The sequence below is a fragment of the Prionailurus viverrinus genome, chromosome A1 (assembly GCF_022837055.1).
Source record: "Prionailurus viverrinus isolate Anna chromosome A1, UM_Priviv_1.0, whole genome shotgun sequence".
NCBI classification, from domain to species: Eukaryota; Metazoa; Chordata; class Mammalia; order Carnivora; family Felidae; genus Prionailurus; species Prionailurus viverrinus.
Window position 1 is genome coordinate 229,478,244 of NC_062561.1, and position 16,792 is coordinate 229,495,035.

Consider the following 16,792-nt stretch of genomic DNA (forward strand, 5'->3'; position numbering starts at 1 on the left):
GAAACTGGACTAGCTCACATCTGTGATCCAACCGCCCCCCCCCCTTTTTTTTCCTTTTGAAATCTGCTTTATCTTTCCTAGAACTGAGGTCTGTGTGAAGGAGAAAAGTTTGAAATTCACTAACACCTGTGGAAATTCTCAGCTGCCCTCTAACACAGCATCACCACGTATTTCCGCTCAATCCAATGTAACACTAATTGACCTGCCTGCTGGTGCCAGGTTTATAAAAAAAAGGAGAGTCGGGATGGTCAAAATGGATGGGAAGTGGGGCGCCTGGGTGGCTCAGTCAGTTAAGCGGCCGACTTCGGCTCAGGTCATGATCTCACGGTCCGTGAGTTCGAGCCCCGCGTCGGGCTCTGGGCTGACAGCTCAGAGCCTGGAGCCTGCTTCCGATTCTGTGTCTCCCTCTCTCTCTGCCCCTCCCCGACTCATGCTCTGTCTCTCTCTGTCTCAGAAATAAATAAACATTAAAAAAAATTAAAAAAAAAAAATGGATGGGAAGTCTCTGTGCCAAGGACCTGAGCGGGGAATGAAATGGCAACATATGAGGTAAGACCTTGACTGAGGTGGACACTGGGTGACACAAAGCAGGGGGAAAGGCCAATCACTGCTCTGAAGCCATGAGCTCTCCAAAGAAAAGTGGAGAATAACCATCAGGTGCTGAGGGCTCAGAGGGAACCACAGAATCCGAGAGGGAAGCAGCCCCTGAGCCATCCCCCCCACCAAGTGCAAGCACCCTGACCCCAGCACCTCTGAGCCATCTCCCCCCACCAAGTGCAAGAGTCCTAACCGCAGCACCCAACTCTGAAGCTTGGCAGGTGGCGGTGCCCCTGCTGAGCACTTCCAGTAACAGAGAAATCACATGGCAGCTGATTTTATTCCCGAACTGCTCTAATTGTCTAAAAAGTCCTATTAAGCTGAAGTCTTTCTCCTTTCATCCAACCATGGGTACTAGTTTTCAATCCATGACTACAAAGTTAAAATTTAATGCAGGACAGAGAAAGGATAAAAAGGAAAGAAAATAAGGTAGCCAAGCAAACAGTTCCAGGGCTGAGAAATGAAAGGCAACCAACAGAAAAGCTTTGTCTAGGACACGTTGGCAATTTTAACTACCAGGCTCTTTTTGGAAAAATGTTCACACCCTAATCTGTCCACCGCAGTCAATGAGAACCTTTTTCCTGTGTTTCTCCATCTTAGAAAAGAATGTCAGATTTTACTGATGGACTTGGCCTCTCCATTCAGTCATCCATATTCAATCAAAGCAGACAAGGAGCCCCCCACCCACCCCCGTCTGAGCCACTCTACCAGGTGAGGTCCCTACCCACAGTCCTGCTGCATCTGTCCTGACAGGTCCAAAACCCCCACCCCACCCCCCACAAATTCAACTGAATGGTCCCTCTCTACCCTCTGCTAGACATCACTGTCCTAGATGCTGCAGCCAAGATCTAGGTCAGGGATTCAGAGCTGCCCAAAGGAGGGAAAAGCACTTTAAAAAGATGTTCCAGACTTCCCCTGGGATGGGACAGTGCAACTGCTGCTACTTAAAACCTGCTCTGGCTCCTGATTCCAGATCAAACAACTAAAAGGATGGTTTGTCAAATCATTTTGGAGGCTGGAAGAAAGGAACAAACCAGTGAAAGCATTGCCCGATTTTGCCCGAAACTGAACATGGACAAGAGTCCGGGCACGGAAGCAAGCACAGGTGTAGGCATGGGCACCAACAGACTTATCTCCCCAGACAAATCCTGGGAAGAGCTACACTGACAGGGAGCAAGTTTTCTGTGGGCATTCAGTCCACCCTAATGTCTTTTGGGCTCTTCTTAGCAAAAGAAGTAATTTCTCTACTGTGCATAATAAAGACGTAAGAAAGTCTGGTCTCAGAAGCACCAAAAATTCCATCTCCAGGGCACAGGAGCCTTTCTAACAGAGAGAAGCTGAATTCCGCACAGAATCTATTATTCCGTGACAGGTGGTAGAAACAGAAAAAAGACAGGCTAGACTTTAGCTTCAGGGCATGAAGGGAAGAAGTCCCAGTTCTGCTATTAGGAGGTAAAAGGAGGCTGCTCAATCCGGCTAGCTAGTTGCACCCCCCCCCCCAAAAGGAGGAGGGGGAGCTTTCATTTGAAGGAGTTCATGTTTTCCTAAACCTTTGCTTTCTGCAAGGACCTCACGCGGAGAGAGAGAGAGCACTAGGAAGTATATTAACCCCAAGCTGACACTGTAGAGTCGGTGTATGTCAGTCCCAGCCATATCCAATCTGTTAAAACGACTCAAAAATAACCCCGCTTGGCAAAGATCAAGAAAACGAGGGAAAGACCGTGCTACACCAGGCATCTACTGGCACTAACTTCTACCTCCGACCATCGCCCTCCCGCTGCAAACTGCTTCTGGCGACCCCGAATACCGAATTTGAAGGAGGCCTGGAAGAAACGTGAACCGCCGGCCACCAGCGCGCGCCCCATCATAGGCCGCTCCCCAGACGTCCCAGCCCCGCCGTCCTCACCAGCACCCAGCACACGCCCTCCGCCCGCCGGGCCCGGCCGCAGACCTGGCCCGCCCTTCTCTGTTCTCCGGCGCGGAGTCTGCATCCTCCCGGCCCCGCGCCCGCCCGATCGGCGTGCGCTCCGGGCTTCGGGCCCCCGAGGCCATCGCCGCCGCCGCCCGCTCCTCCGCCGCCGCCCGGACGCGCGAGCAGACCGGACTGGGGCGGGGTAGGGGGGGGCGGACGAGGGGCGCGGGGGCGCGGTCCCGACTCACGCGGGATCTGGGCCCAGGCTGGGGGCGCCGCCGCGGGGGTCCCGGGGACGCCCTGTCACGCCCCCCCAGACCTCCTCCCCGCGGGACTGCAGCCAAGCTCACCTCTCCCACGGGCACCCCCTCCTCGCTGGAGAGACACCGGGCCACCTGGCACTGCCTCCACCTCCAAGCCACCCAGGCAGTGCTCCGCGCGCCTGGCTCCCCCAGGGCCACCGCGCTCCCAGATGTCCCACCCGGGCCGCCCCCGGAGACAATGGCTCACCCGCCTCCCGGCCCGCCGCGCTTCAGCTCGGCCACCTCCCCCCTCCCTGGGCAGCGGGTGCCATGGCTTCCCCGTTTCACAGAAGCCTAGGCAGCGGCCAGGGAGGTGACAGGCTGGAGGACCGAGCAAAGAAACCGGGCTGCTAATGGGGTCGAGGAGGGGCCAGGTACAAATCGGCCACAGAGACCGGCCCAGATGAGAGCCGCTCTCCCGGGTCCGGCCCCGCCACCCCCGTCCGCTCGGCCTCCGGGGCAGGGGCCTCCGCCCTCACCGTCCCCGCCGCCGACTCCTCGGCCCTCCCGCAAAAGAGACAAAGAGCCGGCGCCCCAACCCGTGGAGCGGTGGCCACCGGGGGCGGGGGACGGGAAGATTTTACCCCGGAACGAGGGGCGGGCGCAGGGAAGGGCCAGTCGGCGGCGTCCGGGCCGAGCCGCGGCCCGCGGGGCGGTGCGGGCAGTGGGACACGCCGGTGGAGGTCCGGGAGACCCGGCGTGGGGGTGCAGCAGCCCGGGCCAGAGCGCGCCGGGCCCTACGAACGGGCGAGCACCGGGCGCGCCGGGACTCGCGGACCGCGCCTCCGCGGCGGGCTTGGCCGAGCGCGCGGGCAGCGCCGCAGTTGCACTCACCGGATCGGAAGAAGGCCGCGATGTCGGCCAGGTCCTTGGCAGCCTCCTCGGCCCCCTCTCCCGCGCCGCCCCCGCAGCCCGAGCCCGCCGCGCTGGCCGTGGCGGCGGGGCCGGAGGACGCGGCGGGGGCGGCGGCGCCGCCGCTGCTGCCGCTCATGGCTGCGGCGGCGCCCGCGGCCGCGCCCGGCTCGGGCCCCGCGCCCCTAGCGCCGCGTGCCGCCCGCTCCGCGCCGGGCCTGGCGGCGCCGAGCGCCCAGCTGCCCGCGCCCGGCGCGCGGACGCAGAGCCCTGGGGCGGCAGCGGGCGGCGGCGGCTCCGCCAAGGGAGCGCGCCCACATAGACGAGGACTCCGCCCGGTAGCCGCGAGCCGGCCGCGGGGCGGGGACGCGGAGCCACGGCCTCGGCGGCGCCGCCGGCCGGAGCGCGGGCAGCAGCGCGCGCCGCGCGGGACACGCAGTCGCAAGGGCGGGGGCCCGTGGCCGGCAGGAGCTCCGGGATCACGGGCGCCGGCGGCAACCGCGAGCCTCCATCTTGATTTCAAATGGGGAAGGAAGGAGGGGGAGGGGGAAAATCACGGCTGAGGGAACCCGGGTGAAAGGAAAAGGGAGAGCAGGGAAAGGAGAGGAAGGAAAAAAAAAGAGGGGCTTCGGGAATTTCCGGCGAACATCGTCAGGGGCCCGAGCGTGGGCTCGGCGGGTGGGCGGGGCCTGGCGGGAGGGGCGGGGCCGCGCCCGGCGGCCGGACGCCCGGAGAGCCGGCGGGCGACTGCGTGAAGGCTCAGCGGCGCTTCTAGTCCTCCGCCCGGGTAGCTCCAGCCTTTGGAGGGAGCAGGAACGCTCCCACCAGCGGGGGCGGACCTTTCCTGCGGCCGGCACCGTCCTCCGAGCGCTTGAGCTGGTTGTTACAGACGTCGCTCGCGGGAACGGGTGACTCAGGCACCGGGCTGGCATTGGCACGTAGACCGGGCTCCATAATAGTTGTTGAATGAACCGAGCGCATGGAAACAGTCCCAGAGGCGAGTGGGGCACGTCTGAACTCCTGGGGGTACAAGTCTTCTCGTCTGTAGAATGAGAGTCCAGACTCACAGCTCCTGTCCTTATTCCACCAAAACGTAGAGAATGGGAAAGGTGGTGAGAGCTGGGAAAACCGAAGGAAATGAGGAATGGGTGACACCCACCCAGCTTTATGGGAGTTCTGTGTCACACCAGAATTTGACAAATATTCAAGTACAAAACGTTTTTGACGTGGCTGCGAGAGGAATGAGCAGAAGGTATGGGTTTCAGAAGTTAAACGATCCAATGCTGAGAGTCAGGAACATTGGTTAAAAAAAAAAAAAAAAAAAACACGGATGATGAAATCACTGTAGTGCATACGGGAAAGGAACAATTAAATAAAGGGTGGGTAGTGGACACCAAGTTTTACACTGTCAGAGAGGGAGGTTATAGGTGAACAAGACGAGGAAGCTAAATGAGTCTTGTGATACTGGGTTAGAGTTGGAGACATCGGTATGAACCCATGATGAGCTTAATACAGATATATAAAAAGATTTACACATATGTGTCTATGCATGATGTATTTCCTTGCTGTGTCAGCGGAGTGGACTTAGAAATTAACACTCCAGGAACAAGCAGTACACCTGGCACTCAGATCTTGTTTTTAATAACACCATTCTCCAGTAAAAAAAGAGGTCTCGTTGGGGAAATGGACTGCAGCAGGGAATATACAAGATGAGCCTGGAGCATCTTGTTCTGCCAGAAAGTAAGGAAGAGGTCAAAAAGAATTTTTTTTTAAAATCGAGAACAACAAGGAAGGAGTCTGTCGAAGGGCCACAGGAGCCAACTGAAAGAGTTTCTGATGGCCAAAACTGGAAAACTTTGAGCAACAAAATAAATAAAACAGTACTTGATTATAACCCAAAGTATAAAATAAGTATCCATGGCTGCATACTGACCCAAATAAATGATTAAATAAGTAAATAAATGAAGAAAATAAGACAACTTTCCCATGAAGTATTTCAAATCATTGATGTAGATACTCTGCCCTCAATGGGATGGAATAGAACTCTCCTGTCTTTAACTATGGTCGGTACATAATGACTGGCTTCCTAAGAGTAAAACATGGAAAGAGGGGAGAGAAACTTTACAATGGAGAAACCTAACAAACGCTAATTTAGCCAGCGATCAAGGTTAATATCAGTAGCGATAAATCATGTGGATGGTATGTGCCCTTGATCTGATGTAATGAAAATGGCACTTTACCTCTGTGGTCTTCCTTCCAAGAATACATAACCCCAGTCTAGGCATGAGAAAAGCATCAGACAAATCTGAATCAAAGAACATTCGACACACTACCTGACCAGTATTTACCCAAACTGTCAAGGTCATCAAAAATTAGAAGAGTCAGAAAAACCATCACAGCCAAGAGGAACCCAAGGAAACATGACAACTAAATGTAATATAGTATTCGTGATGGGATCTTGGAACCAGGAAAAAAAAAAGAATATTAGTTAAAAACTAAGAAAATTTGAATAAGATATGAACTTTAGTTAATAACATACCAAAACTGATTTAATTGGAATAATACAGGGAAATTGGCTGTTGGGTATAGGAACTATGCACTATCTTTTCTGTAAGTTTAAATCTATTTTAAAATAAAGTTTCTTCTTAAAATTTTTAATTATATGTGCAGTATCTCAAAAAGAAAAAAAAATAGGTCCAAATTTCACAGGTCATCAGGTGTGCTGACAACGTTTCTTTTCTGTATTTTTCTGTGGGGGTAATTTCTGTCTCCATCTCCCCATTCCTCGCGGCAGAAGTTTAATCCTAGTTCAAGGAAAATGCGATCTCTGGAAATTTTATCACTTGAGTGCTTTTCCCCTCCTGCCTTCTTCCGAAAGTTGCAGGCAAGCTCCCAGAGGTGTTGGTGATAGCACAGGGTGGGGACAGGGAGGTTGCACATGGTTCTTAGTCATCATGGGTTCATGCTGGCACTGGGTGCCACAGGGTGTCCCATGCCTGTCCCTCTCTTTGACATTCCTGCCTGGACTTCCGGCATTGCTATGACCTTGCTGCCTTCTGCTGTTGTATTCTGCTCACCCAATCATGGGGACTCTCAAGGTCAGCTGACAATCGGTGCCCTCCGGAGCTACTCCCAGGAAAACATTCAGGTGCTCACTGGGGAGCTCAGACCCCCCTCCTCCTCCCACCTGGCCCCAGAAAGTGAGGCCAAGTTCTCACTGCCCTAGATCCCTCAAGCCTACCTGGGCACAGACTTCCTTTCTCAGAGATTCCCATCGGGATCTAATGCTATTCCACCTCCTCTCCCCCAAATTGCAGAATCATTTTCTCTGAAGGAAAAAAAAACGTCACTCCACTTCCAGCATGCTGTCTTCCAAATCTATTGTTTTGGGCATAACCTTTGTGTTCTTAAGGAAACTCAACTTTAATACTCAAAAACCCTTTACCTCAAATTACTCCTTCAGCCATGGATTCCAGAAGTATATCTTGAAATTCAGGAGGCAAGTGCCGATTTCTTTCTTTTCCTTTGCATCCCACCCATAGTAACCCTCACCTGAAGGTAATTAATAAAAAGCCACCGTGCTTCCCAAAATGGTGGGAAAAGGTCACAATTTTGAAAAATAAAAACTGCTCGGGTGAGGACAATGGGCAGCAGATTGGAAATCATGCAGCCACAGAAGGATTGGCAATACCTCAGTGCTGGCACCTGGGAAGGGACAATTGAAAAAGGCTGATTCTCTTGGAGGGTTCTTGGGTGGAGGCAAGTTCTGGCTGTTGGGAGGTGGCCTCAAAAGGGATGTGCCTACGCGGCAATGACTGCGAAGGATGTTGGGGATCAAGACAGAGAGGGAATGTATTTGGGTGAGAGGTGTATATTTTGGGCAAAAAGATCTCCCTAGGGTTGAGCTCCAGGTAGTGACATTTCCATGAGAATGATACAGAAGACCTGTGACTGAGTGTGGGACATACATGAAGACTCACCCAGATTGCAACAAAAGGCTGCACACAGGTTTTTCCCTTCTGCCATCTGAGTATGTGTAGGGGGATCTAAACAGGGTTTCATGACCCCTGCTGTTGATCCTACCCAACCTTCAAAATTCAGCTGAAATTTCACCTCCTTTCAAGCAGCTCCTATATGAACTCACCTCTCCCTTCTCTGTGTCCTGCAACACCAGTCATTCTGGCATTTGATCATGTGCTGCGTCATATCGTTTACATTGTTCGTGTTTATGTGCAAGATGGGGAGATCCTTTGCAGTCAGCGTGCAAGCATCGGCCTGTCTCCTGTGTTACCTAGAGCTCAGGCACAAAGGTGTGAAGCCAAAGAAATGGAGAAAGCCAGCTGGGGAGACACTGCAAGCTGCCTACCCACCACCCTTTCTCTCCTTCTTACAGGAACCCAGGGCCAGCTGAACAACTCTACTGCCCGGCTCTGGGGGTTATGAGACAGGGTGCTGGCTGAAGAGATATAAGTGGAAGGGACTGGGCAGGACTTACCAGACAGAGTTCAGATTCAGCACGTGTACCCTCTTTGCCCCTTGTCTTGTCCGGAACACAGACGAGATGCTGGAGGTAAAGAGGCCACTGTGTGCCTCTAAGAGGGTGAACGTGAGAACAGAGCACATGGCACAGGTGACTCAGGGAGTTGCCCACTCCCAGACTTCTTGTTATATGGAAACACAAAAGGAAAAGAAGGCCCTGAGTAAGTGAAGTTCCGAGTTCAGTTTCACGCACCCACACCAGCTCCTAGCAGATAGACTGGCCCCAGTTCTTCATCAGTGTTTCTCAAACTTTTCCACGAAAGAAACTCTGGAGATGGAGCATGGTGAAAGTTGTATCCTTGAGGATGTTGGTGGGGAAGCACAAGGAGCCACAAGATGAACGGGTCTTTGAAATCGCTCACTTTTTCTTAGAAAGGCGTGTGAATCTTTCCTTCTCCTTATACATGGATATTTATTTTAATATGTGAATAATGTCTTAATTCAGTTACCAGTTGTTTGGGGTTGCATTGTGCCTCCCCCCCCAAAAAGATACATTGATGTATTAACCCTCAGTACCTTACAATGTGCATTATTTGGATGTAGGATCATTGCAGATATATTTAGTTAAGATGAAGTCATACAGGAGTAGGGTGGCCCCTAATGCAATATGATTGGTGTCCTCATGAAAAGATAGCCATATGAGGGGACAGGGGGAGGACGGCACATGGAGACGAAGACTGGGGTGGTTCATCTGCAGCCAAGGAATGCCAAAGATTGCCTGCAAACCACCAGAAGCTAAGAGGAAGGCAAGGAAAGATTCCCCACAAGTTTTGGAGGGACCGTGGCCCTGCCGGCACCTTGAGTTCAGACTTCTAACCTCCAGTACTCAGGTGAGACATTTCTATTGTTTTAAGCCACCCAGTTTGTGGGACTTACAGTTATGGTGGACCGAGGAATCACACAACCCAATCCAGTCTGCCAAATTTGTGAGTGAAACTGTCATACTAGAGAGAAATTTATACATTGACCTTATAGATAATATTTGATTGGTGCTTAAGATAAAGGAAAAGAATCCAGGGGTGCCTAGGTGGCTCAGTTGGTTGAGGATCTGACCCTTGATTTCGGTTTGGGTCATGAGCTCACGGTTCATGAGTCCGAGCCCCTTGTAGGGTGCTGCGCTGACAGCATGGGGTCTGCTTGAGATTCTCTCCCTCTCTCTGCCCTTCATACCCCACCCTCTGAAAAACAAACAAACAAACAAACAAACAAAAAAGAATCCAGAGAAATGTAGAGAGTTCCAGCCTGATTAACTATGAGGGTAAATTAATGTTAATGAGGACATACTATGGAAATGTGCAAATGATAGCTTTAGAGATGATGCTTGACCTCTGACCAACATTTGAGCTAAAGAGCATAACATACCTGGAGCTTTAGACCTGACTATTTTGCCAAAGGGATTAGTGTAAAAAGTGAGAAGGGCATGGGACCAAGGGCTGAGTTTTCATGCCATACAGTGGGTAGCACTGGGCAGAAGTGTGACTTGAAATGCCCTGAGAGTCCCCAGTTTATCCTAAGGCAGATTAAGAAGCATGTGAGAAAAATAAGCAGATCCATAGGAGCCAGGGCATCTAATTCAGCCCAGGCCATGCTAAGTTGTCTCACAAATGACTACAAATGAACCCAACTTCTTGGATTTCTTTGATTTGGAGTAACCTCTACTAAGCCAGAGAGGTCCAAGCCAGAGCCTCACGCTGCTCTGAACCCATATCTGCAGGCCCGGGGCCCCAGGAATTGCTAAGTGGCCGTGAGGGTTGATTGGTAAGAGTCTCCCGAGCCCCTTTACTCCAGTATTTTTTTTTTCAGTCACTGAAATAGCTCTAAATATACAAATCAAGCAACGGGCCCCCAGTGAGAGGTACAAGAGGGAATTTGATGGAATGAGCCTGGAAAAGAAAGAGAGGATAGAATTTGGGGGGATTTGAGGTAGATGGGGGCAAAAGTAAGTGTGCGTGTGTGCGCACACATGCCCTTGTCTGCCTGTGTTTGGAGTAAGTGTCGATGAAGATCTTGATCTGCTAGCAAAGAGGCCCAATAGGTACCAGAAGAAAAGTTAAAGGCAGATCCAGCTTTGAAAAGAGCTCAGAGTGGAAAGTTGCAAGGTTTTATTATTACTGATACATAAATGAGAAGGGTATATAGAAGAAGTGATAGTGTCTATTTCCTGTCTTGGTTTTGAACTGAACAATGTTGCAGCCTCATTGTTTATTAACTGCTATCTTTCTGTTCCTGGCCAGTAGCTCAAAGAACTGCACATTGAGCCCCCAGCCCAAAATATGCAGAATCGGAAATTCACTGGGTGAGATTCACTGATTCTGATCCTGGCCAACTTTAGGTCTTGAAGATTTCTCTTTAAAGGATAAATACTCCTGGGAGCGCTAACACCTTAAACCTTTATCACTTAATGCCTTCTAGAGAGGATTAGTGGATTAGCTCAGTGTTGGCCCAGAGTAACGAGGGATAAAAGAAGGAAGAGAGCATTGGATGGTACCATTTGGGGCACCTGGCTGGCCCAGTCCGAAGACCATGTGAGTCTTGATCTCAGGGTCTTGAGTTCGACCCCCATGTTGGGTATAGAGATTACTAAAAAAAAAATAAACTTTAAAAAAAAAAAAAAAGGGAAGGCACCTACTTTGCTTTTTCCTAGAGCTGGTCTTTCTGCTTCTGTCTAGTGTAGACCTTGAAAAATATTCTGAACTAGCTCATTTGCAGGGGTGGTGAAGATCTTTATGTTTTGGGGTCATCAGTTTTTCACTGAAGGCCTCCCACTGCACACAGGAAGCGAAGTAAAGACTCCCTGTCCAGTATGGGGCTGTTTTAGAAGTCTTGATTTATTCGTTCAGTAAACTTTTTTTAAAATGTTTTATTTGTTTGTTTGTTTATTTATTGTTTTGAGAGAGAGCATGAGTGGAGGAGGGGCATAGAGAGAGAAGAGGACAGAGTATCCAAAGCAGGCTCAGTGTTGACAGGCTGACAGCAGCAAGCCTGACTTGGGGCTCGAACTCACGAACCATAAGATCACGACCTGAGCAGAAGTCAGACACTCAACCAACTGAGCCACCCAGGTGCCCCAAATGCAGTAAACATCTATTGAGTCCTTATGATATGGCAGACACTCTGTTAAACCTATATGCAAAATAAGCAGAAATGCTTGTCCTCATAGAGCTTATTTCTAGTGGGATAGGGTGAAGGCAGTACAAAAATAAGTAAAATGAACAAAAAAGAGGCACAATGGAGAGGAGTTAAACAAGAAATGGGGAGAAGGTCGGGGCGAGGGGCAGTGGGGAATATTACATGTGACATTTGAGCAGAGATTAGAATAATAGAATGAACTGAGGGATGGGGATGGGAATTTAAAGGAGAGGAAAGAGCAGAGGCAAAGGCCCTGAGGCAGCCCAGCATGCTCAGCGTGGTGAAGCACACAGAGGAGGCCAGTGTGGTCAAGTGTGGGGGAGAACAGGAGCCCCAGTCGGTGAAGTGCAGGAGCCTCATCGTAGGTGCTTTGTGAGGACTCTGCCTTCTAATCAGAATGAGATCGCAGGTGTGAATTATTGTATGAGAAGCCTCTAAGTGATGAAAATGAGAGATTGTGTGAATTCATCAGGTTTGGAAATTAAGTAGAAGCTTGTAAAACGCTTTCTAGGGGCGCCTGGGTGGCTCAGTCGGTTAAGCGTCCGACTTCGGCTCAGGTCACGATCTCACGGTCCGTGAGTTCAAGCCCCGCGTCGGGCTCTGGGCTGATGGCTCAGAGCCTGGAGTCTGCTTCCGATTCTGTGTCTCCGTCTCTCTCTGACCCTCCCCCATTCATGCTGTCTCTCCCTGTCTCAAAAATAAATTAAAAAAAAAAAAAGTTAAAAAAAAAAAATGCTTTCTAGGGGCGCCTGGGTGGCTCAGTCGGTTAAGCGTCCGACTTCAGCTCAGGTCATGACCTCGCAGGTCCGTGAGTTCGAGCCCTGCGTCGGGCTCTGTGCTGACAGCTCAGAGCCTGGAGCCTGTTTCGGATTCTGTGTCTCCCTCTCTCTCTGACCCTCCCCCGTTCATGCTGTCTCTCCCTGTCTCAAAAATAAATAAACGTTAAAAAATTTAAAAAAAAAACAAAAAACAAACGCTTTCTAGAAGAAGGTAGTGGAAAGAACCTAGAAACCAGCCACTGTCATCTCCCAGGGGGAAGGCTCCAGCAGATGTATGTGTAATGCCATCACACCAACTAAGGGGACCCCCACTGAGGCAGAGTTGGCCAGGGACACAAAGGTGCCACCTGCAAAGGGAAAGCGGGGGCACCCCCACGTGACAGGCCCTGGCCCGCACTGACCCCTGTGTTCTGGAGCCACACTTGGAGGACTTCTTCCCTCACAAGCCAAGGGGCCTGCCACACACCTCCATCCTCCCCCCACCCACTGCTCTTAGGGACCTAGAGGCGAGAAGGGGCACAACAAGGAAATCACTTCTTAGCACCTCGGACCTCTCTTTTTACTTCCTGTTTCTTTTACTCAGGCCTCAGAGTAGAATCAGGGGCTACACAAAGCAACAAGGGCCCCCAGTTGGTGGATTGGCTTTCTTTTCAAGACCAGGATAGCTGACTATCTTCTTCTGTAGTAGGCGTTGTTACGAAGTGAAAAGGAGCCCCAACAGGGACTGGTTTTCAGCGCCAGCGCTAACACTGACCGGCTGTGTGATCGTGGGCAGCTGGAATGGGAAAGCGAATGTTGCCTGCCCGACGCCAGCCTTCAGGAGCCGCCCTTCCCCAGGAAGACCCCATCTGCAGTCATTGCTTACACCAGATACACCGGGTAGCCTGTTTGCTCCTCCTCCATCCCTGTTGCCCTTCATCAGAGGGGCAAGAGAGCAGGACACAAGCCAGACTGAAGTCATTCCTGCTCAAATTAGGGAACATGGCGATAGGAGATGAGGAAAGGGCAAATGGACAGCAGAGGAAGGTCAGGGAGCCATGGCGGGGGGGAGAGGTTAGGCTGGGAGCGCTGCCCTTGTTCTGGCTTGGATGCCTGTCCCCTTCCCCGGCCTCCTACATTGAACCCTTCTCCTGAGATCACCTGTGAGGTCTCCAGCAAGAAGCATGTCACTGAAAAGGAAACCTGTTCCAGCTTTTCACCACCTCAGAGAAGCAAGGAAAGGAACCAATAGCTATTGGGGGAAATCTATCATCTGGACCTTTCCAAGGTAATGGCACATGGCATCGAAAAGCCGTGCTCTCTCATTCCTTCACTCCCTGCTTCCAAATCCCCACCTCGGGAACATCTTCCGAGGTTCTTGGTCTATCTTGCCTTCCTGTCTCTTCCACTCTCCCTGATGTCATCTAGTTGGTGTCCCCGTATACTTACCTTTCCTGAGACAGAATGAAGGAGAAGCCAATGATAAGATGAAGGTGAGACTGTTATCGAATTACAGGGGAGCAGTTAAGTCACACGTGCGTGGACCTCCCCAAGGCAGAACTCCAAATCTGCTCTAGATGGAATCTGCCCAGATCATTTCACCCTGGAGTCCTACAGAAGTAGGGAAGATTGAACATGATATGCTCTGCCTTTACTGGGACTCATCTACGTTTGAAGATGCTAGCCTTATATTATTTAATTTTCCTTTAATAAAGACCCATGTGTTAGCTGTTTTAGGATTGGTAGTAGGAACGTTTGTCTCTGCTGACAGATGGTTGGGCTTCCTTTTATGAGCTAATGCAAACTGTAGAAGTCACCGTGTTTCCTTTTATTCCTTGGAAGTCAAAATGCTCAGAATTAAGTTACATGCTTATTTGCATCAGTTTGACAATAATCTACTTGTTACACGGCTTTTATTCTTTTCAAAGTTTTTACTTCTCTCTTTCTCCTGTTTCCTCAAGTTATCCTTCTGAAGAAGGCTGGCTGGCTGAGTAGATGGTTAGATAATATATAGTTAGACACATAGACTGACAAACCAATTGGGCTGAACTGTGAGTAAGGGAAATACAGATTCCAGTACAGTTCCTCTCCTTTCTGATCTTCCCTTATGCCAGAGACCTACCTTCTCGGTCAAGATTCCAGTGCTTTCTATATTTATCAAAATCTTCTTGGGGTGCCTGGGTGGCTCAGTTAAGCTTCTGGCTCTTGGTTTCAGCTCAGGTCACGATCTCACGATTCCTGAGTTCAAGCCCCGCATTGGGATTCTCTGTCTCCTCTTTCTCTGCCCCTCCCCTACTCGTGCTCTCTTTCTCTCAAAAATAAACATTAAAAAAAAAAAAAAACTTCTTGAGAGGCTACATAGCATGGTAACTAAGAGTACGTCTCCGCAATCAGAGTCAGTTTCAAATGTCAAATTAGCTACTAAATCTGTGTAAATATAAGAAGATTACCCTCAGTTTCCTCATCTGTAAAATGGGGATTAGTAGCATTTTTTACATGATACAGTTGTTCTGAGATTTTAATTAGATAATACATGTAAATTGCTGAATATGGTTGAGCTAGTATATTGTAAAGGCTCATGCATATGTGAGTTATTAATTATTATTATTAAATTATGTGACCTCCTTTGATCTTTGATGCTTCCCTTTTTATGCATTCATCATCATACTTTTGGACTATTGCAGTAGCCTCTGACTTGTCTCAGAGTTAAAAATCTTACAGCCAGAAAGGATTACCGAATCCTGCAGCCCCACTTTACAAATATGAACTAGAGAGACTTGACAAGAGAAATGCCATGTCTATGTGACATAGTTACACGACATGGGTTTCAGCAGATGGGGTTGCTTAGCCGTGTCTAGGTATAATTGGTGAACTGTTAGGTACCTTGAACCTTTAAAGAACCACCTAGGAAGGCAGCTGAGCTGTACCTGCCCTAGGGTATTTCTATATGCAGGTGGAGTTGCCTGTTGGAAGAACCTGTCTGAGGAGACTCTGGGGCCAGAACTCATCTACAGGGGAGAAGGATCCAGGTATGAGGAGCTTGGACCAGGAGCAAAACTGTAGGCAGAGAGTGAAAATTCAAAGAACATGGGCTTTGGTCCAGCCTCCTGGATGCTAGTCTGGCTCCCAAGTCTGACCAGAAGTGAACACTGAAGGTGCTGGTAACCAAATCAGTTACACGCTAGAGTTCAAGTGATAGGTGGCTACGAGACCCCTTAATGCCAGAGGAAGATGGTCGTCTCTCTTCATTCTCCTGCAGCCCACATTCTGGCTTTAGCCTCCCCAGGGCTCTGGCTGGTTGCTTCATGACTGGAGCCTCAGGAGGGACCACAGCAGCTGGTGGGGTGCACAGGACAGGGGCAGGGCCTGTTGAACCCAATAGGAGGGAACATACATCTGCGACAGCCCCTGCAACTCCTCCAAGTACTTGGGGCAGGGAGCTTTGGTGCTTCGCAATTACTTGAGACTCTGTGTTAGAGTGATGAGTTTACCAAGCCAGTGAAAGTTGAATATTCACTGTAATGGAAGATTATTTGTCTCTGCAGGTGTTTAAGGCTACAGAAAGGGGGCGTGTCACAAAGGAACACAACAACTGGGGGAGGAGGCATCTGTCTCAGGGACAGGCTCTTGCCCTGGACTGCCACACTTCAGTGTCACCCCAACCATTAGGGCGTAATCCCACTGATCTTCTCGAATCACGGGGTGAACTGCGCCACTCCTTCTCAAAACCCTTTGATTCATTCTCCGCTCGTTAGAACACTCTTCAGACTGCATGACATTAAAGATCCACCTTGTTAGTGCCCCAAACCTCAGAATCTCCTGCAGCCTTTATTTTAAATTCGTATTTTAGAGAGTCTGCTCCAGGAAGAAGGTCTGGAGGTGTCCCAGGGGACCCACCATTCCCAGGTCCTGATATCCATATGTGGTGTAGGATCTGGGCAGGAAGACCCCTTTTAGTGCCGTGACTCAGTCAGACCAGGACCTCAACCACTTTTCAGTATAGATCCAAAGGGGTACATCCAGAGAGCACCCACTGTTCCAGAGTCTTGCACTGAATCTGTGTTTACCACAGGTCTTTCACTCTTGATGGGCTGAGGTGAGAACTTCTTACCAATTCTATGCTAACTTCCTCACCATTCTATCTAGAGTCCCTTCTCCTTATCCAATGAGACATTGGATTGTCTTTTCCACTCACTCCTCGAGCTCAGACCAGTCCATTCCTTCCTTGTGTCCTTCATTGCACCTGGTACACTGCTTTACAGATTCAGTAAATGTTAAAAAAAAAAAGAAAAAATGCCCATGGAAATAATGAACTGCAAAATCTGACTTTTGTCACTCATCTTTTTAAATAGGAATGTTAGTCAAGCTCTTGCCTCCCACAAGACAATTTAAACCTTTTCTGCAATTACTTTTCTCCAATTATGCAACTGAATGTTCTGAAGAGGTTTCCCACATTAGCCCGCACCGAGGTTTTAGGGGCCCCGGAGGCCCTCTCCAGGACCACGGGAAACACACCAGCACAGTGGAGCTTCCCCATAAGCCACATTCCTTTGCTAATGTTCCCCTTGGAGAAGACAGGACAGAGCAAAGTAACATCTACCGAATCAAGACTTTTTAGTGGCCGGTTTTAACCCAACCACTCTGCTTTTCTAAGCTTCTCTCTTTTCCTTGCCCCTGATTACGGCCTCCAAACCAGCAGCCAA

The 16,792-nt window shown here is 50.1% G+C and overlaps 1 protein-coding gene across 2 annotated transcripts in view; it reads right to left on the reverse strand.

Annotated features, from left to right (window-relative positions):
• The window catches only part of TRIO (trio Rho guanine nucleotide exchange factor), a 353,804-nt gene extending 350,002 nt beyond the window's left edge, over nt 1–3,802 (reverse strand). The window contains exon 1 of one of the 2 annotated variants that reach the window (XM_047857219.1): nt 3,646–3,802. In XM_047857219.1, the coding sequence (XP_047713175.1) occupies nt 3,646–3,802 (157 nt within the window). The remainder of the gene's footprint in view (nt 1–3,645) is intronic. The other variant, XM_047857348.1, reaches the window with a different exon arrangement.
• Nucleotides 3,803–16,792: the final 12,990 nt, after the last annotated feature.